At 44.3% G+C, this 24021-nt stretch overlaps 3 protein-coding genes across 4 annotated transcripts in view; 1 reads left to right on the top strand and 2 right to left on the bottom strand.

Annotated features, from left to right (window-relative positions):
* The window catches only part of acads (acyl-CoA dehydrogenase short chain), an 11027-nt gene extending 4008 nt beyond the window's left edge, over positions 1-7019 (bottom strand). Inside the window, exons 1-7 of the mRNA XM_040156708.1 lie at positions 6948-7019; positions 4110-4270; positions 3347-3496; positions 3119-3230; positions 2176-2327; positions 1857-2027; positions 210-347 (exon numbers count right to left, since the gene is read on the bottom strand). Of these exons, the coding sequence (XP_040012642.1) occupies positions 210-347; positions 1857-2027; positions 2176-2327; positions 3119-3230; positions 3347-3496; positions 4110-4270; positions 6948-6975 (912 nt within the window). The 5' untranslated portion in view covers positions 6976-7019. The remainder of the gene's footprint in view (positions 1-209; positions 348-1856; positions 2028-2175; positions 2328-3118; positions 3231-3346; positions 3497-4109; positions 4271-6947) is intronic.
* On the top strand, positions 6373-21114 carry cryba4 (crystallin, beta A4). Its single transcript, XM_040156714.1, has 7 exons — positions 6373-6447; positions 18700-18857; positions 19554-19597; positions 20054-20172; positions 20330-20471; positions 20643-20785; positions 20967-21114. Exons 3-7 carry the CDS (start codon positions 19559-19561, stop codon positions 21112-21114), a joined length of 591 nt encoding a protein of 196 aa, XP_040012648.1. The 5' UTR covers positions 6373-6447; positions 18700-18857; positions 19554-19558.
* Positions 9307-24021, bottom strand: crybb1 (crystallin, beta B1). 2 transcript variants are annotated; one of them, XM_040156711.1, is made up of 7 exons: positions 23832-24021; positions 14427-14719; positions 13908-14051; positions 12497-12615; positions 12198-12330; positions 11058-11200; positions 9307-9642 (listed from the first exon to the last, which is right to left on the bottom strand). In XM_040156711.1, exons 3-7 carry the CDS (start codon positions 14028-14030, stop codon positions 9465-9467), a joined length of 696 nt encoding a protein of 231 aa, XP_040012645.1. In that variant the 5' UTR covers positions 14031-14051; positions 14427-14719; positions 23832-24021; the 3' UTR covers positions 9307-9464. The 2 variants fall into 2 exon arrangements, with proteins under 2 accessions (XP_040012645.1, XP_040012646.1); XM_040156712.1 differs by lacking the exon at positions 23832-24021 and adding an exon at positions 23061-23236.

Genomic DNA, 24021 nt, shown 5'->3' with positions numbered 1-24021 from the left:
TTCAGTTCTAAATAAAAATAAAAGTGGTTTAGATAATCTGGATGAATTGTTCGCTTCTAGAGACCCTGTCTGATTGTGCGTGTTGCCCTCCTGGACCTATTTCTAGCAATGCCACCCTGTTCCCAGATTTCAGCGCAATAACCCAGGTTTTCCTCTAAGCCCGTCACCCTGTAATTGAGAAGAGGGTAACTGATCAGCGGTCATGTTACCTGTATGGCCTGCAGCTTGCCGATGGGGGCTCCGAATGCGGTGCGTTTGTGCGCGTAGTCCGCAGCACAGTCCAGAGAAGCCTGAGCGATACCGAGAGCCTGAGCTGCAATACCGATCCGTCCGCTGTCCAGGGTTTGCTGTGGCACAGACAAGCACGTAAACTCGTCGTTACAATGGAGGCTTCAAGGATGTTTTCAATCGAGTTTGTGCTTTTGTAAAGAGAGTCGCATGAATAGATGGTCTGTTGGTCTGCAACAGAAAATTCCATTCTATTCAAATAAAGGCCGGTCAGTAATAAAAGCAGGAAAAACAACGTTGAGGACCAGATCTCTGATAGCTCACATGGTAAATTCCGTACGATACACATTTTCACAGAGCTAATTCCATCAGTATAACAACAGAGTCGTGTCTCTTACTTTCTATTTGTAAACACAAATACCGTTTTCATTCACTAATTATTTCTGATCGTTTCCCACTTGGCTGTTCTGCTGTTCAAGTTACTTCCAGTGACAGTCAACGCTTCCTGCAGATGTTTTCAGACTAAGAACCAAATCGGTCGTTATGACTATGCCCTTTGAAGGCTGCCGGGTAGCCTTGTAGTTAAAGGTGCGTAAAATGTAACCGCGAAGCCCCCGATTCCACTCTCTCGTATGTCACACCCCTCTCTCTCCCCATGTTTCCTGTCTGTCTCTAACAGCGTCACTGCCCGATTCAATTTTTTTTTTAAAAAGCCAAGAAAAAAAAAAAAAAAAAGGAAAAAAATCTTAAAAACCGGATTAGGCCCCTTCGAGCTGCTGGAAGGCTTTTAACCAGAAATACTGGCATTTGGAAGCCTGAGGAATCACTGATGGTAATGTTACTGTGATTAGGAAAAACAGCTAAATGGCAGAGAATGGAATTAATGAGCGAACGAAAACAGTACAAGATGAAGTAACAAGCAGCAGACTGATGAGTGTGACGTGACCCTGTTGCTGTACCGATCGGATTAGTGCTTAAGAACTGTGCATTAACAAGATAACAGGTAAACATGGAGGATGTGTTGAGTTTACAGGGAGGATTTTTATTAAAATAGGATTCAAATATATATTTTTTTAAATAAGGAAAAATTATAAATAAAGGCCCGTCAGTTTCAAATACAGGCCTGGTTCTCTCTGCTGCAGTATTATGTCTCTTTCCAAATGAAATTGCTCTGAATCATTATCACGAAATAAAGCTGTCCTGTTTACATGCGGCATATGCAAATTCCACACCCTCCCCTCAGCAAACATTTCACGAAAATGGGCCAGCGTCTAATGTTTGGCACCACTGTGGGTTTAGTGCCGTGCTTTCTGTTGAGGAGCCTGTTCCATTACTTCTGCAGGTGTTAAAAGAGGAGGGCAAGCCAACTGCTAAATCTCACACAAACCTCAACTTCGCATTGTCACATGGACACGCATGCAGGCAGAGACTGAAGGAGACGATCACAAAAACTGGATGTTTACATGACGCGTTTTCATTTGATTTGTGAAAGGTTTAATCCTCCCTAAAGGTGTTTACAGAGAGACTTTTTTAGTTGGATTCACCTCTTACTCTGAAATATTAGTGGAATAACAGGCGCCATGTAAGCGCAGTTTCTGTGGAACAGTAAGTTGAATGTTTTAAAATACCATGGCGATCTTGAATCCAGCACCCCGAGGACCCAGCATGTTGCCCAGTGGTATCCTGCAGTCCTCCAGGATGATGTTAGCAGTGGACGAGGCTCTGATGCCCAGCTTATCTTCCTTCTTCCCTAGAGAAAGCCCCGGGTGTGGCATGGGGATCAGGAATGCACTGATACCCTGCAGACACGGAAGACAAAAAATAGCTCGAGCAAATAAGAACCATAAAGGAGAGGGAGGATCACCGGTGTTGCACTTATAGCCCTCGTTTGAACAGTCTGCTCTTTTTATCTCTTTGTTCTCCACATTAAAATGTGCTGTGTCATGCCTTGTGTTTGAGTTTCTTGTCCGTGGTGGCGAACACGACAGTGGCGGAGGCGTCCCAGCTGTTGGTGATCCAGGCTTTGGTTCCATTCAGCACCCACTCGTCTTGATCCTGCTGAGCCACCGTGGAGGCTGCGCCTGCATCACTGCCGTTACCTGCGATTTCAATTCAAGCAGATATGGATTTTAAACCAGGTTCTGCAAAAACTTTCACGCTCTAAAAGAGACAGTGGCAAGGAGTCCTGCAACAGATGGTCTGACCCCCGATCAGTTTGCCTGATGCGCAGCTCCGCGCAACACCCTGCGATTCGGGAGGTGTGCACGTCTGCGTCTACACCCTTCTCCGAGTGGGTCTGCAAAGATGCTTACGTGCATCTTGAGAGAAGCCTAATTCCAGCCTCGGGCAGCGCTCTCTCCGCCGCCGTCGCCCAAACACCAAATGAGAAGGGGACTTCTTCTGGAAGAATGGTGTTCATCCCTCCAGTAGAGCTCCACAGACTTGGAGAATCTACAGCAGGCAGCCCTGAAGCTGCTCTGGAGGCTCGTGGTGGAGCAACATTTTAACAAGACACTCAGCAATCAGCCGGATTTAAGAAGGCTTTCTACGCCCGTGTTTCACTGTTAACCCAAACAACCGGAAGACGCACGGCGCACAATTCCAAGACTTTTTACACGTGTTAATGTTCAACTTTAGCTTCCCACTACAACTTATGGGTAAAAATCTTGCAATGTATCATCTTAATGCAGATTTAATGTATGTTGGTTTAGTATTCATTCAGGTACTTGACAATAACAGCATGCACGGGAAAAATAAGTCATTATTGCTGCTCTTCCCAAGCTTTGTTTAAGATCATGTAAAAACAACATCATACATACACTGTCTTTGATTTCATATCTTTCGGGTACGGTAATCAAACGTCAAAGTATGTGCGAGGTGTCACATTTACCTGGCTCACTGAGGGCGAAACAGCCCACCTTCTCTCCGGTGGTGAACGGTGTGATCCACTGCTTTTTCTGTTCTTCTGTACCAAACTTCAATATTGGTCCGATGTAGAGAGACTGAGAACAGAATCAGAGACCAGGACAAGAAAATTAACATCCTAAGACCTGCACTAACAGAATGCCACACCAGATATATTCATGCAGGTTCCTCTATGCTGACGGGCTGTACCCACATTGTTAACAGAGACCACGACTCCAGTGCTGGCACAGCCTCGGCTGATTTCCTCCATAGCCACGCTGTACGCCAGATAGTCCATCCCAGCACCACCCAGCTCCTCTGGTACCTCCATGGCCATCACCCCCATCGCCCCCAACTCCTGAATCTGGACAAGTGCAAGAGAATTGACATTAATGCGTTTGGTACCTTGGTCTCCACCGGCTCCTGAGGGAAACCTCTGGCTCTTCAGCTGCTAAACGCTCCGCTACGTTCACCAGCTGGTCTCTGACTGTGTCTGTCTGCTGGTTGCTGCTGAGCAGGTAGCGGACGGTGGCTTTTTACAGCTGTTTCTCTGAAAACATCTGCCTGCTGTGGCTGAAAACGAGGCTATGAGAGCAGTGAGTGAACCAAAGTAATAAAGCTGTGGTTCAGACGGATAAACAATGAGCTGAAACCCGCTGTAAAGCTCCACAAAGCCGAGTGGAGCTGCAGATTCAGCTGATAATTATCTGTAGATTCTTCACTTCCAAAGACTCTCTTCCCCTTTTCATTGCATATATTGTCATCATAAAAATATTGATTATAGCCGCTTTAAAGTAAAGTTGACTTCTAAACTGGTTTTCCTCATAAAACATGTCCATGGATCTTATTTTGGCCCCTGAAACACTGAATTAAAATGGGATCAAATTTAAGCCCAACTCATAAGGTACTGTTAAGTTATCACACTGTGCAGCTCTGCGTGTGTGTGTGTGTGTGTGTGTGTGTGTGTGTGTGTGTACCTGCTGGGAGGGGTAAGAATGCTCTTTATCGAGTCTGGCAGCGATTGGGATTAGTTCTCTGTCAGCGTAGTCTCTGCAGGTCTGTCTCAGTATCTGATGAGTCTCCGGTAACTCTGCCAGCTGAGACAGACCTCGACAACCACCGAGACACAAGCCAAGAGCTGAGGGAGAGAAAAATAAAAAGGTCGCAATACTCAAGAGTCGTCGCTGTTTGGCTATGCTAGTGTCAGTTGAAGGGTCCGGCACTTTGGTACAGACTGAAATAGCTCAAAACTGCCCATTACATCTCCCAGAGCCAAAGGTGACTTCGCAGCCTTGGACTCTGGGAAACTGGGATGGACAGTATTTCACTGTTTTCTGATGTCTCATAGGCTGAGCGATTAATCCAAAAGGTAATCGTTCATAATTTTGCCGGCAGGCATGTGAAGGAACAAAGGGGTGTGACCAGGGTAATTTCATGCCACGGTTCACCTCAAATCTATGTTTAATGTGCGTTGCCCCAGCATCTCTTCAATGACAACAGGTTTTATTCCTCAAACCTAAGAAGGAATCTCTTTTTAAAAAGTAACCGGCCATTGATTTTCTTTCGATTAACTGAGTAATGGTTGCAGCTCTGCTTCATTTTTCTATCTAGAGACTTGAAGACTTTCGTCAGCAAGTTAATACAAGGAAGAAAATGTTGTATTTATTAATTACAAGTTGTAAAATTATCCTAATCCAGCTAATGGAATTTGCAATTAATAAAAAAAAAAACCCACTGTGTCATTTTATGTTGTGTAAAACTGTGCAGAGAAATCCCCTGGCATTACAGGATACAGTATATGCTTTATGTCTATTGTGATAAGATTCAGGTTTTTTTTCTCAGTTGATACGATCCTGTGATCGACTGGTTTGATGATGAGACCAAACACTGAGACCCAGCTGCAGCTCCAGAGATGCCTGTGGCCGGCCAGAAGTGACACATGATGTTATTATGGGCGTAATGAATCACAGAGTTCACAGTTCGATTTGATTTGTTATGATGGAGTCAGATTTGATTAGCTGTCAGGACAGTGAAAAGGAGAAGTGCCAAGGGACGTGCTAAAACTGGGCGACTTTACTGACACAATGTATTACCAATATTGTGATATGAAACTACACATAAACCGGGATGTTTGTTATTGTAATAGAGAGATATATATACATTTCCCTGTTCTAACGAGTTTAAGTGTAGTGGTTTTTGATCTAGTCCAATGTGGTCTAGATGGGAAAAAAAAAGCTGTGAAATTGTGTTTTCACAAATAGAATTAAGGTTTACCAAATCTGACACTGTGTTTTAAACAGTCTTAGTTCTCCTCCTTTAAACCTAGTCCAGATGTAACAGGTCTAGGCATAGTGGTTTTTGATCTAGATGTGGTCTGATACAGACAAGATGTGAAAATAAAAGCTGTGAAATTGCCCTTTTTTCCTGGCTCCACAAATTGAATTAAAAGGTTTCACAAAATTGAAACTGTGGTTTAAACAATTACTTGAGTTACTTGTTAATGACGTGTAAATGTAGTCGAGGTGTTTTTTTTTTGCTTTCATAAATAAAAGAAAGGTTTCACAAATCTGAACGTGGGCTTTAAACGGCATTTAGACTTTAAATAGGTTGACTAACGCCCTTCCACAACAATAACTGTCACAAAATATAACTCTTCAGTGGAGCCGTTCTGCTGCCTTAAGGCTGCTTTCAGGAGATTTTGCTGAGGATACTTCTGTACCTCTACTTTACTAAAAGTCAAAGATCTAAATACTTCTTCCACCTCTGCCAGGGACAACAAATGAAAGGTAGCCCTTTGTGTTAACTCAGGCTCGATTAAAGTCATCTCTTATTGTATTAATTAATGAGCACTGTCCTTGTCAAACAAAGTTGTACACAAACGTTTGGGCAGATTACATATTTTGTTGATTTTTTTTCCTTAAAGGGGGAAGTAGTAAATACAACCCCTGAAGCAAACGGGTGTTAAAAAACGTGCTTTTCTTCAAATGTTGATGCCCTGTTACGTTTGGCAGATATAACAGCTTGCAGACTCTTTTCTTTTCCTGCAGTTTAAGAGTCTTGCTATTCTTCATTTGGATTTCGGATTGGATTTGGAGTATCCCTTGGATTTACTACGTACCGATTCAGTAGCACATGTCACAAATACCGTTGGACTTTTTTTTTTTTTTTTCTTCTCCTGGCTTTTAAGTTGATGAAATACAAAAGTGCCTTAACACTTGGAGGATTCGCCACGTTCCCCGCCGTGCCGCCGCGGTTTGCACCGACTCCCTCCCGTCTGTGAAGGCAGCACCAGCCCACTCGTGAGCGCCGTGTTATGTAGGTGAAAGGTCACCCTCACCGTCAGTCACCTTCGACTCGGCCCGAGAGTTGTTGTTTTGTTTTGTTTTGTTTTGTTTTTACCCCCGAAAAGGAACAATGAGAGCTGGTAAACCGTCTGGCGACCAGCTGAGCGGACTGTCCTCGCCGGAAAGGAGTCTGCAACTGTTAAAAGGTCGCAGCTAGCCGAGCAGCTAACAGCCAGAGACACGTTATCCCTTTCAGCTGTCGCCGCGTTTCTTATGTCACTTGACTAAAGCTGACACACATTTTAAATTTTCACTGCCTGGTTATCAGTGACATGGTTAAAAACGATAATGAGATAGGTTAGGTTCCCAGGGCATGTACTGGCTATGTAGCAGGCGATGCTAATCACTGCTCTATGGTATTTTCAATGCACGTATCTAGCTAATATGAAGCTAGCATCGCACTTCGCGGTTGAGCAGTGTTTGTTATTTTAATCTTTAATTGTTCTGCCTTTTTCCTCTCGATGTACCCACCTTTCCTTGCTTTGAAAAGGGCAGCCATGGTTCCTTCCTCTCGGTCTGATGCACAACCCTCCACCGATTCGTTTTAACTGAGGTGTTATCAAGCACACTGCTGCCTTTGGGTGATGTCGGAATTCTTAGCGCACAACTTATTCGCTCAAGCATTTTATCGTCAAATATTCGACGGATTCAAAACGGTAAAATCACACACCAGCCAAAAGTTTAAGTGTATTGTCTCGTGATTTTTTGTAACTGAGTGTATTTTTTGTCGTCCTTTAGAAAGACACAAGTACAGCCACGAAATGTTTCCAAAACACCGAACGTGGATAAAGGAGCTTTCAAGGACAAGTGAAGGCAGCATGTGGCCAGAATTATCACTACCTGATGTAAACTTGTCAAATGTATGCCAGGGTGCATTCTTTGGCACAGTCCATAGTATAATAATGCCATTTGTATACTTACAACAAATGCACGATGACTTATAAAATCCCTGTCGCATATAGAGGATTTACTCTTGTTTGTAAAGCTGCTCAAAAGGAGGTTCTACAGGCCACTGAGGAGGTTCCAGGGTTTGTTTTAAGAGGTTTCTAGTTGCCACTGAGGGGGTTCTAGGGGTCCTTTAGGAAGTTCGATGGTCTTTGAAGAGGTTCTAGAGGTCGCCGGAGGTTGTATGGGGTTTTTTTTAAGATGTTTTTTGGTCATTTTCGAAATTCTAGAGGTGCTTTAGGAAGCTCCTGTGGCCTGTGAGGAGGCTCTAGTTGTCACTGAGGGGATTCTAGGGGTCACGTACGAGGGTCTAGGAGTCATTAAAGAGGTTCTAGTGGTCACCACAAGGTTGTAGATGTCCTTTACTAGGGTCTTGTGGCATTTTATGAGGTTTTAACCCTCATTGAAGGGGTTCTAGTGGTCAGTGAAGGGGATCAGTGAAAATGTGAAAATGAACAGATGTGTATTTCATTGTGAGACTGGGATACATTGACTGTATATGTACTTACAACGAATTCATGATGACTTATAAAATCCCCGTCACATATAGGGGACTTGCTAATGTTTGTGAATCTATTCCATATGGTCTGTTTCACTAAATGAAAAGACATATTGCGTATAAAGATATTATGAACTTAAACCACAAAGCAGGTATAGAGTTATCAAACAATATAAACATTATCATAAACATTATTTTGAGACACACAGTTACTACACCCTCTTCTGTTTTCTTTTGGAATAAAAATAATTGGTTGTTAACAAGAAAATATGTGTTAGCAAACAAACTCTTTAGCTGCAAAAGAAGAAAGCGTCAAAACCAACCTATGAGATTACTGACCGAAATTACTCGAATGAACATCTATACCTTTTTATTCTCCCTCAATATATTTGTTTCTACTCGACATGAAGAGCTCCCTGCATAATCCTTATGATACTTCATTTTTATTTGTGTGATTACCTGGCACAATGATTCCTCTTTTTGTTCGAGTAAAAGCTCACCCCCCACCCCAACCCACCACCACCACCACTGCCTGCATCTCCTCCCCCCACCCTCATAATGAAAATTCTTAATCTGTAATACACAAACATTTAATAAACGGCTTATAACACACTGTAATGTAATTGTAAGCAGATATTAGGTCTTTTAAAGTGTTTATTGATGTATTTGTCAAAAACTTTAACTCCTCCTGTGAAGCATCCGTAACTGGATGCCGGTACAGAAACAGATGATTAATGACAATGAGGTAAAATACAGTTGCAATGATATATAATACGTCTTAATAGGAGAAGTTATAATTGTTGAAAATACAGTACATTAACACTTAAAACACTTCAAAAAAAAGTCCCTATATCCGCTTAAAACTACATGTGTTTTAAACAGCGTATTATATGTTTATATACTGCTTGTGTATGATAAACAGGGAGGATTTAAGTGCTACCCAAAAATACCATAGATAATATCCCAACTATTCATATTTGTACTTACACTGAGTTTGTAATATTATATTGATCATATCCCATATGATATCTCCATTCTCATATGTATTATTAGCAACCGTACACACGAATACAGTGAATATAGTTAATTTCAGGTTACTGTGTAATTTGTTTTAGGTCAAGAAGATGCCACAAAGATAATTTTGTCATACGAAAAGATATTGAAAAATAGCATGTACTAAATGTACAACAGCCACACATTAGGCCGGTCAATTAAAGTGATGGGTCTGCCTTAGGAGATAAATTTGATAAAAAGTTAAGTACTTTAAGGGCCTAACAAACCACCTGAAAAGAGTGATTTTTCTGTGGAATGAATAAAGGTAATCCAGCCAGGGAGGTTTCAGGGTTTTCACAACATGTTTATTTTTTAGCACCATAAAAAGTCAGTTAAGGTTGTCCAGTGTATTTGCTCTCATTCTGTCTTTCCTTTGGGATGGAGCGACGATGGTGTTTTAGGAAAGGATTGGAGAAAGGGGGCGTTTGAAGAAATAAAAAGCGGAGAGGGCTGCATGGCTACAACAGCACCGGAAGGCCAGCAGGTGTCATTCACTTGCTGGCGGCGGTGAGGGTGAAGCATCCTCTCTGGTGGAACTGCATGTCCCTGATACGACGCATGGACTGGATCTGGGGCTGGAAGGCGCAGAAGTCGTTGTAGTGTCTGTAGTCACCGCACTCAAACAGGTACTGGTAGCCTCTGTAGCCAGGGTACTGGTAACCAACCCACCTGATAGAGATACGGAGAGGGTGAGGAGAGTTAATGCCGAGTTTTGCTCTAATATTCACCACAGGTCTTGGTGTTGAACTCACGGTTCATATTGACTTTAATGTGTTTTCTATCCCCTGTTGTATAACTATGGGCTGTTTATGGGGCGCTTTTAATATCAATTAGTATCCCTATAAACTCTATGATATGATAACTAACATTCCTTTCACATTATAGGACTTCTGAATAGACTGGAGATTAGAGGTCCTTCAAGAGGACCTAACAGCGATTAAGGAGGTTCTCAGCGGTCACTAAAGGAGGTTTGAAGGGTCCCTTAGGAGGGTCAAGGGTTGCATTAGGAGGTCTTATACGTATGTCAGGAGGAGGCGGTGAGTGAGGACATTCTAGGTATCCTTCAACACATTTTAGTGGTCGCCGGAGAGGTTCTAGAAGTCCCGTAGGAGGTTCTAGAAGTCCTTTAGGAGGTTCTTGTGGTCACTGAGGAGGCTCTGGTGTTACTTTAAGAGGCGCTACGAGTCCATTAGGAGGTCCTAGAAGTATTTTAGGTTTTAGTATTTAAGTATTTTAGTATTTGAGGTTTAGCAGTGACTGAGGAGGTTTTAGGGATCCTCAAGGACATTGTAGTGTTCATTGAAAAGGTTTTACAGGACCTGTAAGAGGTCCTTGAAGTCCTTTAAGAGGTATTAGTAGACAGTCAGAAGGTTCTGGGAGTGTTTCGGAGGTTCCAAGATTCCCTTCTAAAGTCATTTTCAGAGGTCCAAGAGGTCACTGAAGAGGTTCCCTAGGTTCTTTTAAGAACTTCTAGTGAGGACAGTCTAGGTGTTCTTTAGGAAGGCTCAAAAGTCTGGAAGTCCTTTAGGAGGGTCTTAGGGTCACTGAGGAGGGTCCGATGACCACTGAGGAAATTTTCGGGGCTCTTAAAGAGGTTCCTGTGGTCATTGATGAGGTTGTAGGCATCCTTTAAGAGTTCTAGTAGTCATTGGGAAGGTCAAGCGGAGGAGTCAAAATGAGTAGATGTGTATTTCGCTGTGAGACTTCAGTCATAGTGATATGAAGAAAAAATTGTGGCTAAAAATACACATTTATCAAAAACAAAACACCATGCAGTCAGCTTTAAGCCTTGTGATGACATGTCATACTGCTTTTTATGAACAACTACATTGTAGTGTAACTCTAGGGGCCTGCAGCTTCCTCTGAAGCTATGTCTAAAACATTATTTGCAGTACAGAGCCTCCGCTTTTAGTTATATATGGAAAATGAACAGATAGGTTTGCTCTCAGGCTGTATGGCATGTCGTTACTCACTGACATGTCGCTAAAAAACGCATGCCTACAAGTCTGGAGCCTCCACTGAATCCATTCATTTTGAAACCTCAGAAGCTGAAGCCAGCACAGTGTGTGTTTGTGTCAACTCACGCTCCTCCTGGCACCCTCACGCTGCCCACTCTGTCACAGAAGCCATGCGCCCAGAGGGTGGGCACATCATCCTCCTGGATCTCCATCTTGTTGCCCTTGAAGTCGGACAGCTCATACAGGCAGATCTTGTGCTCCGTGCTGTCCTGCAGGGAGGGATTGAGGCGTGGGAAATTAAGAGTTAGTCTTTATGTCACATGTTAATTTGTGAAATTCCTGTTTTTGTGTTATTTTTGTCATCGTGCTGTGGCTCTAAGGCAGCGTTGGTCTATCTGTCTGTTTTTGGTCCAGAATGAAATATCTCAACAACTATTGGATGAATTGCAATGAAATTTGGTACAAACTCCTGATGATGAATCCTAATGACTGTGGTGATCCCTTGACTGTTCATGTAGCGTCACCATCAGGTCAAACTTCCTGCTTGTCCAACACTTCACTTCAGACACAAGCTGAGTTTAAAATGTCCTAAAAAGGCCATCACAAAGAGGATAAACCCTTTAGTTTTAGGTTAAAAAAAAAAAGTAGGACCCTACCCCTCTAGAGGTAAGGATCTAAAGGTAGCAAAGCTGTCTCGAGAGGTTGAACAATTTGTTGATTACTTGATTAGTCCAGGGACCGAAAATTATTCAGGAACTATTTTGATCATTTATTCGTCTTTTCAGTCATTTTTCAAGCCAAACTGCCAAAACATTCATGGTTCCAGCTTCTCGAATGTGACTATTTGCAGCTTTTCTTTGTCGTATATATGATTCTAAATTGAACGACCTTCAAATTTCTCAAACTGTCTTCTGGTTTCGGACTGTTGGTCAACTTGGGCTCTGACAAATTATAACGTAACGAATTTCACTACTTTCTCCCGTTTTACGAGAAACAGCATTAATCGATGAATCAGGACAACAATCTTCAAATTAATCCAAAATGAAAATAATCATTAGTTGTTTCCCTAGTTGTGGCCATTTTCCTCTATTGAACAACTTAGGTTTCTGGTGTTAAATGCATCTCAGCCTAATCAGGTCAATCAAAGTTTTTGATTTAATGTCATGCCTCGCACCACAGGGTTTTGCTTTCAACCTCTGACTGAGTAAAGGAGGGAATTTCATAATTCCTTTCTACATACGATGGTATATACACTGTTAAACGTACAATGCGGATGGGCCTGAGGGACACAAGGCAGTCGCTGCGGTAGGAGTTGCTCCAGGTGTCCCAGCGAGGATACTCTCCCTTCTCCAGGATGAACATCTCCCCACGGAAGTTAGTCTGCTCAAAGGCAACAAAGCTGGAGAAGGGGGGCCGCCAGGCACAGGGGGGGCACAAGGGGGGGAGAGGACAGAGAGAGAAATTAGAGGGGAGGTAACAGGGAAGGACAAGTGAATAGAGAGAAGGTACACAGAGGGTTTGTCGGGCTGGTAAAATCGGGTTTGTGTATATGTGTGTCCACTTACGGGCCGCACTCCACAATGATACTACGCACTCTATCGATGCCACGGTCAGACACATTCATACACTCATTCTGGACCTCAACCATCCTGCCCTGGAAGTTCTCCTGGTCGAACAGCATGATCTGCACAGGGGAGACATCACAAGTTACAACAGCGGGCAAAGCAGCAACCATCGCATCCTTCACGTGTCCTGGCCGTGTCCCCTTCATTTCAGTGGTCACAGAGATAAAAATGACTCTACGAAAGCGGGGAAGTAACTCTGTCTTCGTTTGAGCAGCCGCGCCTGCTCCAGAGCCTGACACTGTCTAAATAGTCAATTAAAATGTGACTCTGAATTCTTTCCAGGCACGAGGACAAGTCCTCGTCCACGTTCTCTAAGCATCAGCGTCAGTTCATCATAACCCATCTCCAGATGTGCCACAAGAACAAGTGTTACTAGTACAAAAGTAACTAGGTGCATTTAGCAGAGTGCTTTCATTTTCTGCTCCTTTATATTTTTGGTCCAACACATTTAACGGAATGAAAAAATATTGTACTTTTCACTCCAATGCGTTTATTTGACAGATGTGGTAACTGGTTACTTTCCAGATGAGATTTTACGCACAAAAAATATTGAATGAAGTATTCTGGTAGTTCTACTACCCAACAGTATATAACATAGTTCAATGTTGGCTCCACCTTTGCCAGCCACAGGACTAAAATTTTGCTCGTAAGTTATTGCACCAATAATACAATTTGCAATAATTTTACTTTTGTAATTTGAGCATTTTATTCCAATAATACTTGTGTATTTTTTACTTACATACATTTTTTAAAGACTTGCAACTGTATATTTACACAAGCGGTATTGCCACTGTACTTACAGTCAGGTAAGGGATCAGAATACTTCTTTCACCACTGTTAAATCCACTTCCTTAACTCATTTGAATAAAAGTAAACTAATCCGAAACAATGTTAAGCGACAATTCACATGAAAAAAAAACAAAAAACCCCCCCACACACACATTTAAAGGGTCTGTTCACTCAAATCACAAAGACTAACCACTTTGCCTTTTGTCCCAACCCAAATACTGTGGGATTTAATGCCATTTGTTGCGCTGAAAGCATCCCAATTTGAAAAACTCATCAGCAATAGGATAATCCACAGCGGGCAGTTTTCACTACTTTAATCAGGTTTCTGGAAACAGACACTGCTGTTCAGTTTTTCAAACTCTGTACGCACCGCTAACCAAATTCCACTGACCTCCTTAGAAACGGGATGGCAGCAGAAACCCCGCTGAATATCTCCGAACCTGAGCAAACCCAACCAAAACTATCTGCGTGGCTGGATGAGAAGATATGTTTGGGCGAACCGACCCTTTAAACCAAACACAGTGTACGGACTCTGCAGATGTCTAATACTGCAATGACTCACTTTGAAGGATCCCACACCAGGCTCGCCGGTCTTGGTGGCCTTGCTGGAGGCAGCTGGGGCCGGGGCTCCCTTGTCCTTGGCATCGGTGCCCTGGCTGGAGGCGGACTTGGCAGTCTGAGACATGGTGAGGGGCTTCAGGAGAGTCTGGGTGAGAGATGGAAGAAGACAAGGGGATGAACAGAAATATAGGTGTAAATGGAAGTGACAGAGGAGAAAGGGAAAGGGAAGGAGAAGGGAAGTAGAGATGAATGTTCGATGTTGCTTTCGCCGAGGTGTGAACTTTGCCAGAGGGGTGTTAGGTAGGTATGTTTTTGGGATTTGGACTAAAGCAAAAGTCTGCTGTTTATGTGGGAGGCTCATTTGGGCCCTGGACTTCTGTTTGGGTCTTTCCCCAGGCCGAGGGTGGTTTGCCTGGGTGTGGTGGGCAGGGAGTGGGTCCTGGCTCTGGATGATGTGCGGTTGTCCCCCTGTACTGTGATGGATGTTCGGGTGCGTATGTCTGTGTCTGTGTGTCCTTACCTGCGTCAGTATAGCTTGCAGTGCCGTGTGAGGGAGGCTGGCTCGTGCTGGTCCCTTCAGCGCTCGACCAAAGCTTTTATACTCTGGCAAAGGCCAAACGTAGAGGCTCACAGCACAATAGAAAGCCTCTCGTCATCACAGTTGGCCTGTGCCAAAGCCGCCAGGTCATTGCATCGCCTAGAAACACCGCCGGCCCCGCTGGCCTGCCTGTAAGCGTTTTGCTATCAAAGGAAACCACTGACCAAGGCATTTTTCCCATGTGTTGGGCTGGTGGGGCTGTAAGCTATAGTGGCCTGTAGAGAGGAGGAATGCAAAGGTTCAGAGGGCACAAAGAGGTAATCCCTTCGCTCTATCATCTACGCAGGCACAAACAAATACAACACATTTTCTAGCTTTGGTCCTGAAAACAAAGACTCAATATTTTAAACCACCCTTTCATTTGAACGACGACACTTCTCGGTTTTGAGGAACCACATCAAGAAAACAACACAGAAAACGGGCAATAAACGCCTGTTCACTCTATCTACAACAGTAAAATGTTGCCTTGTTTTAGCATTTAAAAGATTTCACAACGGTGCTTTGATTTATTTGAGTTTTAGCTGCCTAATCGAGGATTAACCCCACGGCTGCTTCTCTTAAAGAAAATAGTTCAGCGCCGATTTGTGTCGTTCGGTGAACTGCGGTGTAACCCTTAAAGCTGACAAAAAGACCCCGCGCATATCTGGTTCCTTTAATCTGTAGACGGACGTAAATGCCAACAAAACAATTTGTAGTTTCGCGTGGAATCGCACGCTGGAACTGTTTCTGTGCGGTGTCTCTGGCTATAGAAAACACCTGCCGCCCGCGGCGTGATGACAAGAGTCACTGCACCCGGCTTTGTTCGTCAAGAAGTAGTTAGAACATAACGTTACGTAACTGCCTCTAAAGGCACAAATTATTTTCCCCTGCTCCCATTCTTTAGGCTAAGCTGGGCCGATTGCCGCCAGCCGTATGCCTAACACACGGGCGTGAGAGTGAGATCGATATTCTCCTGTAATGCTCATGAAGAAACATAATAAGCATATTTCCCAAAATGTTGAACTAAGGAAGCCTGCGTAACTTTTGTTTAAAAGGGGCGACCGTTAAATGCCTCATTGTCCATGTCACACATTCCACCAACCGACTCAGTAACGTCCTTTTATACTGTTATATCTGTCTAGAATTTGCTCATGTTATCCACTGTGAGCTACTGGTCATACAAGACCAAGTGAGGCTTTAACCCCCGAGTGTACTGAGCTGAGCGAGGGGGACGTTTACTCCTCATGAACTCAACTCTTTATCCGTAAGAGGAAGATTTTTCTTCCAAAGGTCTCTGCTCATACATTAATGCACTGTTAGAATTTTCCATTCATTCTAAAATAACCATCAATCTATCATAATTACAATAAAAGAGGATCCCTCCCCGCCGGACTTTAGAGGTGAACTAAAGATTGCAGACGGATTACGTCTGGATTACATCACCTCAGATGTGGTTATTTCCACTATGGATTAAATTGTGTTTGATACGCGCAGATTAGGTGTGAACTAATCCCGCCGTGTAATCCGTTCCCGTTGGACTGGGTATCAAACCTCAATTCTTTTTCGGTGGTGATCAAAATGTGTCTGTAGCACAGAGTATGGAAAACTATCATGTACTAAAAAACTGAGACGAGTGCCCAGTTTGAGTCATGATCTTTTTCACTTATTCTTTCTGACAGATTGAATCATATAGTTCCTTATTTTCGAAATTCTGCAAAACGTTGGTTAAAGCATAAAGCTGGTGTCGACACTTTCTGACATTCCCCAACTCTGTCTGTGGTTCTCAGCATCAAGCCCATTGGTTTCCTACAGCAGACATTAATCAGGAATGTGCACAAATAAAGTCACAAATATATGCTTCTATTTTTAAAAAAGGCCAAATAATTTCCAAAAAACGGGAGGAAACAGTGAATTTGTCGGGGACTATTTTCAGCGGTGGATTAATCCACATCTGGTGCACTTGTGAGTACGCCGTGTATTCGCGGTAATGAAGGCTCGCTGATGCGTTTTTAATAGTTCTTGGACACCGCTGAAGCTCCGTGGCACAGAGGAACATGACACACCAGGCTCGGATACACACACGGCGCTTGTTCATGGGAAACATCGATGAATGGTTAGTTTTGGTCTTTTCGTGAGATTTATTGGCAATTAGAAAAGTGTAGTACATCACCAGAATGATCCTTTAAATGAAAAAAAAAAAAGTTTACATTTCTCAAAATAAAGTATTATTTTGGTATGACAACAAAACTCAGGTGAAATATTTCAAATGATCCTACATCTCTTGAAAACAGATTTGCAGTGCACACTCAGGAGGAAGACACTTACTGATTTGACAGTTTTACAGTGTTCAGGTGACTCCGTCTCAGGACCCCTTGAGGCCTCTCCAGACGTACAATTTTGTGCCCTCTCTTCAACGCTGCTGTCAGTTCCTCACATTCCTTCTTTCTTCTACATTCCCTTCCTCAAGATCATGTACGTGAGACATGGAATCTGTCCTTTTTGATCACCAGGACATGACTGAATCGGGCAATTCGTGTTGTCCGAGGGGGGCCTCGCTTTAACACGCAGTACTTTCTGTCCACGTTTATGCTGTCGTGAGGTAGAAACGTATTGATTTTGCCGACCCCGTGACCTTTCGCTACCTCCGCCATCGACCGGCTGCCCCTGTTTATTCTCTCATTCACCCGGCACAGTGTTGACCGCGGCGGTTAACTAGGCCAGTCATCGCGCCTCGGAACTGTTCGCCACTTTCTCTTGGCTGCTTTCATCTCTGTGGTACACCACAGGATCACATTAGTCAAAAATTAATAAACACATCTCTCATCTGTTACAGTGAGGAAATTGTTTTGGTCTCATGTAAGCAGACTTTATGCTTTATTTGAGAAGAACTTGCCCTTTATACAGTGATGAACTCAGGTTGAATGTGTTGATTATATTGCAACAGAATTTATAGTAGTAAATTATATCTAGAAGTGGCTGAAATACAGATCTTGTGCTTGAATTCCTTTGGGCTCACAGGAAATAGAGCTGTTGTTCAGAAAGTCCTGCTGCCTATACAGCGCCTCTGCTCTCTTGTTTACAAGTGGCTGATTTTGTAAGCAGTCACTCCCACACACACACACACACACACACACACACACACGCGAGCCCTGGCTAGCAGCAGAAGATGTCATCCTACGCTCTACGACCTCTTGGTTGAACGTGTTTAAACATTGCTGACTTTTATCTTTTGTAACAGGGATAATGTGTGACAAGGACAATTGTGCATGACTTTAATTTTGAAAAGTGGTTGCAATGAAAGGTGACTTTCATGACAAAGCCTTTCAAGTGCTGAAATCATTTTGGAATCTAGCAGATATTCTCGGTAGAGCTCTTCGAAAACATTTTCCCATATGAAACAGAAATGGTCTCTTGGGATTTAAACTTTAGGTTATAAAGCATTTGGTCATGCCATCTTATCACAGAGTCATCAAAGGGATTATTCATGTGCTGCACAGAGGCTCGGGGGAAGTATTTCTACACTAAATGTCTGGACGAATAACTTCCTCTCTGCTGTTTGTGTATCCGCATGTATACATGCAGTCCCGTTTGATCAGTGCTCACTGTCTGCACAGAAAATCACGTCTCCCTAACCAAACGCTATTGACATATCAGTGAGGCTGTATTTTGATCCCACGCAGCCGGTCTGCACCAACATTGTCAAATATGTACATATAAGATACGCGCAGAGATGATTGAAATGGAGATGATATTATTTCACTGATAATTGATTGACAGAAAAACAGTCAGCGACCAATTTGTTGTTATTGCTTAAAAATGCCAAACATTCCCTGTTTCCGGCTTCTCGACTGCGAGGAGTGGATCTTTGTCTTTGTCGTGTACGATAGTAAACTGAACATCTTTTGGTTGTGACCGCTGGTCGGATAGAACAAGCAAGCGAGCCGACGTTTCATGGAACATTTAATCAGGAAAACGATCGGTGGATTAATCTATACAGGAAAACAATCAATCGTTCGTCGCAGCCCTAGATTCAGAAAAAAAAAAGGAAAAAGTTTTCAGCCACATCTTTTCTCTCCCTCCTCCAACCCTGCCATGTCTTGGGCTCTCAGTATTTTCTCAGCGTCTCGCAGAGCTTCGTGTCTCTCTTCCATTCCCGTGTCTCCGTGTCCACTGCCCAGGGTGATAATGTGGTGTCTGCACTTCTGCCCCACCACAGATTAACCACGCTTTTGTCGGGGGGGACAAAGAAAAGCCCCTCCCTGCTGCTGAGCTGGGGCTTTCAGAATGGCCTCTTGCCAGGGGAGGCTTTAAAAGGGTGGGGGCGCGTGGCTCTTCTCACTCTCAGGCAGGACAACCCAAGGGCATCAAAGCAAGGTGAGTCCCTGTCCCTCACCCACCCAGCCAGCACAGCCAGCCAGCCAGCCAGCACAGGGCAGCACAGCCAGGGTATACCAGCCCCCTATATGCACAGACACAAAAACCCCAAAACACAGGAGCCATCCGGGCTCCAGGGCCCGGCGGCCATCACTGCACCCAGTGGGTGAGATAAACAGTGCTGATAGTGGAATAACTCAGTAGCAGCAGCAGCAGGGAGGAAATGGGCAGAAAATGAGATAAAGAGATAGAATGGGTGGGAGAAAGAGCCAGAGGAGTCTAGATGAGACCTCTGGCGTCTTTGCCCCGCTTCATTTTTGTGCAGGAACTATAAATAGAAGCTTTTCGGTTCAGGAATGATGCATTCGGGCCGATTCCAGTATCCAGGCCACTATGTTGCGGGTGCTTTTCAGCCTTCTAAAATACACACTGATGCCGTTGCGCAGGCCATTTTTACATGTTATGTAGCAAGAACAACGCTTCACTTGGTTTTTACAGTAGTGGGTTTCCTGGTGAGCTGTTTTTGGATTACCAGCACTGTGTTGCAAGTGTTTTTATTTAAAAATGCGTGTTTGGCTAACCTCTCAGACTTCAGTGTGTGCACACAGTCGTCTGAGCTGCCCCTCGTTATTGTGAACTCTGTGCGTACTGTAGCTCCCTCTCAACCATTTTATGTTTTTGGGTTTTTTTTGCCAGACAAGATGACTCACCATTGCACCAAGTTCTCTGGCCACTGGAAGGTGAGTCTGCGGGCGGAGGAACAGATTCATACATCAACTCACTGGAGGTCCTTTTCAACCTACTGGTTTTCCCTGGGATGCGTAAAATGTCTCAGATGAGTGGGCGGGCAATTTATCTCGGCTCTTCTAGGAGATTTGCCATTTCTTTCCAAGCAGAGAACAGAATAAATGGAGACCATATAAGGACACTCGAAATACCAAATTTAATATCATACGATTGTGCCTGTAGCCTTCTTTCTCATAATTCTAGTGATAAAAATGGATTGTCGGGTTAAAAGAAATTGCCATTTTGCCCGATTTGGTGCATTTAACAATCCCGACTAACAGTTTTCTGCCTTTAAACTAAGCCACTGGGTTGATTTCTTACATCAAGAGGCATTTCCAGGATGCTCATATGTGCTGCCGTGTCCATTCACGCTCATCGGCCGCTTTTCCGTGTCTGCATCTCCCCAACAGATCATTGTCTTCGATGAGGAGTGCTTCCAGGGCCGCCGCCATGAGTTCACCTCTGAGTGCGGCAACGTGATGGAGTTCGGCTTCGAGACCGTGCGCTCCCTCAGGGTGGAGAGCGGAGCGTGAGTAAACAGAAATCCGCACGCGGAAAAGAACGGTTTCACATCCGTTGAAAGGAGCAGAAAATGCAACCCTGTCGCCGTCACGTTCAAGATGGGAAAAGCTTGTAGCTTTGGCAGGTGGAGAGAAGGTAGTAATTCTTAACTCTTTTTCCCCCAGCTGGGTGGGTTATGAGCACGCCTCCTACCAGGGACAGCAGTTCGTCCTGGAGAGGGGAGAGTACCCCCAGTGTGATGCTTTTGGCGGAAGCAATGCCTATCACATTGAGAGACTGACCTCCTTCAGACCTATTGCCTGCGCTGTAAGTCAAACATGGATTCCTTTCCCCTCACATCTTTGGTTGCTCTTCAGAAAATGTCATCATCTCTCCCGTGTCTGGTGTGTTTGTCAGATGATCACTGAAAACTCGAACGACTGGAAAAACAACTCGTATGCATTTCTTGTTCTTTTTTTTTTTTCTTTCGCCCTCCAGAACCACAGAGAGTGTCGTATGACAATCTTTGAGCGTGAGAACTTCCTGGGCCGTAAGGGTGAGCTTAGCGACGATTATCCCTCCCTCCAGGCCATGGGCTGGTGCAACAATGAAGTTGGCTCTCTCAGGGTCCAGTCTGGAGCGTGAGTGTCCTCCGGCGACTACACAACTCCTCCTTTCCTTCCACATTCTTGTTTCCTACTCGACTATTTTTTTTTTCCGCCTCCCTTTAGTAGTTCAAAAATAATCCCGGTTCGAGTTTCACAACAGCCATCTTTTGCAACATTTCGTGTCTACTTCCTCCTCTCTGTGATTTCTCAACAGATTCGTGTGCTACCAGTACCCTGGTTATCGTGGATACCAGTATATCATGGAGTGTGATCGTCACTGCGGGGAGTACAAACACTTCAGGGAGTTTGGCTCCCACTGCCAAACCCCTCAGATCCAGTCCATCCGCCGTATTCAGCAGTAACAACTTACCACAGACCCCTGTTCCCATGTGACCCTTCACCTCTGACCCCTGCTGCTTCCCAGTGCTGAATAAACTGTCTTTCTTAAACCTTACTGACTTCCACCACTGTATCTGCTTATCATCTGATAGATAGAGACACATAAAGCCTAGATGTCAATCAGACTAATATATGTGAAGCAAATGCTTGTAAGTCACACATTCTTTTAAACTTAGAGCTGAGACAGTCAATTAATCAATTAGTCAACTGACTAAAAATTCCTCTGACACAATTTTCATAATCCATCGTTAATTTCAGTCAATTACGGAGCAAAAATGCCACAAAGATTTTCTTCTCTTATCTGTTTGTTGTTATTGTAAATTGAATCCTTTTGGTTTAGGATTACTGGTCAAAAAAAGTTAAAAAAACAAAATAAAAAAAATAAAAAAATCAGCAGACAACTTGATACAGACGATCATCGTTGGTTGCAGACATAGTTAACCTGCATATGATTTTATAAATTTACAATTTTAGTCTGTATTAACTTGTAAATCAATAGGCAACAGCAGTGTCAGTCTATTGTCAACCAGCAGTTGTGCTTGGTGATAAAACTTAAACGTCTCTGTTTAAGTTCGATAACTTTGCCTGAAATACAGACTGGATTTCCAGCTAGGAAAAAAAACGGTCAGAGCCCCAGGGCCCTAAAAGCCCCAGCATGTCACTTTTGTTTTCGGAACTTTGGTCACAAGGGGCCCCGTAACACGTTAATCCAGCCACGCAAAACGACTGTGGCCTGCCATTTCTGTACACAAACAACATATTATCCGTTTACACAATATGATGTATTGTTCTGCAGTTAACTGTCCGGTGAAGAAGTTGAAATGAGCTCCACCTGGACCACCTACAACAGCAAAACGCTGTTTCGGTGTTCACGCATTAGTCACAAAACCCCGGTAACGTGACACTGACAAGCGCCACTTTTCTGCAGAACGAGCACTTTTACTTTTGATGCTTGAGGTACATTTTTTTGATAATACCTCTGCACTTTCACTCCAGCAAAAAGGTGCACTGCAAGACTTTTACCTGTTAAGTGAACTGAACTGTTCTCTGGGTTTTTTGGGCTGTTGATCACTTGAGTACTGGGCTGGACATTTTCTCACTTTTTTTTTTCAAGAAAATAATCAGCAAGTTAATTGAAAAATAAATTCACTGTTAGTTGTCGCCCTAAATCAAAGATCCAAAAAGTTGCAGGGTCGTGTTCCGTTGACTGTGGCAGTAACTATCACTTGGGTAAAGGCTCTGGTGAGAGCTTTCCCTGCACTGTCCGGGTATAAAATATCCCTGGTGTTATGTTTGGTTTGGTTTTGACAGCACTTTTTTCTGGGTGGGGGGGGGGCAACATAATTTTATGAATGTGGTGGAGAAGCAGGCATCTGCTGTATTTTGCAGATGACTGATTTCTTGCAGTATTTTTTTACTACTGACCATTTCAGGGTTGCGCTTGGATGCAGATGTATATTTTCTTTCCATGTGTGAGTGGGGGCCCTCGGCAGACAATGACAGGGGCCTGCTTGTGCCGCTGTCGATGTTGTTGTTGCCTCAGAAATGTGGTGTTTTTTTATTTATGTGCAGGCCGTTTCACCTACTTGTGTTTAGAGATGCAAATCATTGATGATGTGACGGGGTCGTATCTATTGGGAGTTACAGCAACCTTACTGACACAGCGCATGAGAAAACGGCGCAAACTACAAAAGCTGTTTTTGCTGGAGGCGCAGATCCGGCCGACGAGCCGCTGCTAGCCTTCCGCCGCCCCGCGCCGTCTCGCCCGCAGCCACGGGGGCCTACCCGAGTAGGCAGTGTGTCGCGGGCATTACCATCGCTGGCCAGGAAACGGCACTGCGCCCCCGCCGAACCGATACACCCGGCTCTCACTGGGGCATCCTCGAGAAAAAGAAAAAAAATCCCTCACTGCGCTGTCGTGGTGGCTGTCAGCGGCGGAGGCTCCGTGGCCGTTCAGATGCAACGTGAAAAAGCGACTTGTTTAAAAGCGACACGGCCTGACGGGGGGGGGGTCATTCAAGCCCGTCCGCCTGTGCTGCGGCGAGGCTACAGCTTTCACTCGCCCACCTCTGACCGGCCCGAACGTGTCCTTCTTTATCGAGTTCCCTCCTCTGGGAAATTCCGCGTAAACACAGACCGGTCGACGCTATTCCCAGTAAAACTCCCAGTGGCGGGCTGAATCAGCACTGACGAAAACTCCTAAATGAAAAATCCTACCCGTGAAATGGGGGCAGTGGCGTCGGCGACGCGGGGCTTTCGTTTCTGGTTCAGTGCAAGATATTGTCTGAGTAAAATGTCAAAAAACAAAACAACAACAAACAAAAACAAAAACAAAAACCTGACAATATAATGGTTTCTCCTCTGTCGACACCCAATGTGGTCCAGCCCCGGCCAACAATGACCCGCTCCGTGTTTTACCAGCCTCTCCCCGCCGCAGTGGGAGGAAGTTGAACCACAAAGCAAGCAGCACCACTGTGCTAGCAAAAAAAAAAAAAAAAAAAAATTATAAAAAAAATTAAAAATACGGAAAACCCTAATCGGACGGGGGCTTAACCGAAACACGTGCCATACCGGAGCTGGAAAACGAACAGCTTAATCGAAAGGAGCGGACGGAAGCGCTTGGCACACGGCCAGCCGGGAAGCGGCGGACGGACAGCCACTTAGCCGAGTGTGGGCTCACCCAGCACGGATAGCCTCGTAGGCAGGAGTCGCTCGGGGCTGGCTGTCGGAGCACGACGACCCGCTCGGCTCCCCTCGTTTTTCTCTCAGAAATCCCCGCGCGAGGACGAGCAGCACGGCGTCGCGTCGGGTGTTTTTAACATTACCGCCGGCGGCCAGAATCGTCGCCGGACCACTTGGCCACAAGTTCA

This window comes from Xiphias gladius, chromosome 20 (genome assembly GCF_016859285.1).
Source record: "Xiphias gladius isolate SHS-SW01 ecotype Sanya breed wild chromosome 20, ASM1685928v1, whole genome shotgun sequence".
Classification (NCBI taxonomy): Eukaryota; Metazoa; Chordata; class Actinopteri; order Istiophoriformes; family Xiphiidae; genus Xiphias; species Xiphias gladius.
This window is presented reverse-complemented; position numbering and strand designations above follow the sequence as displayed.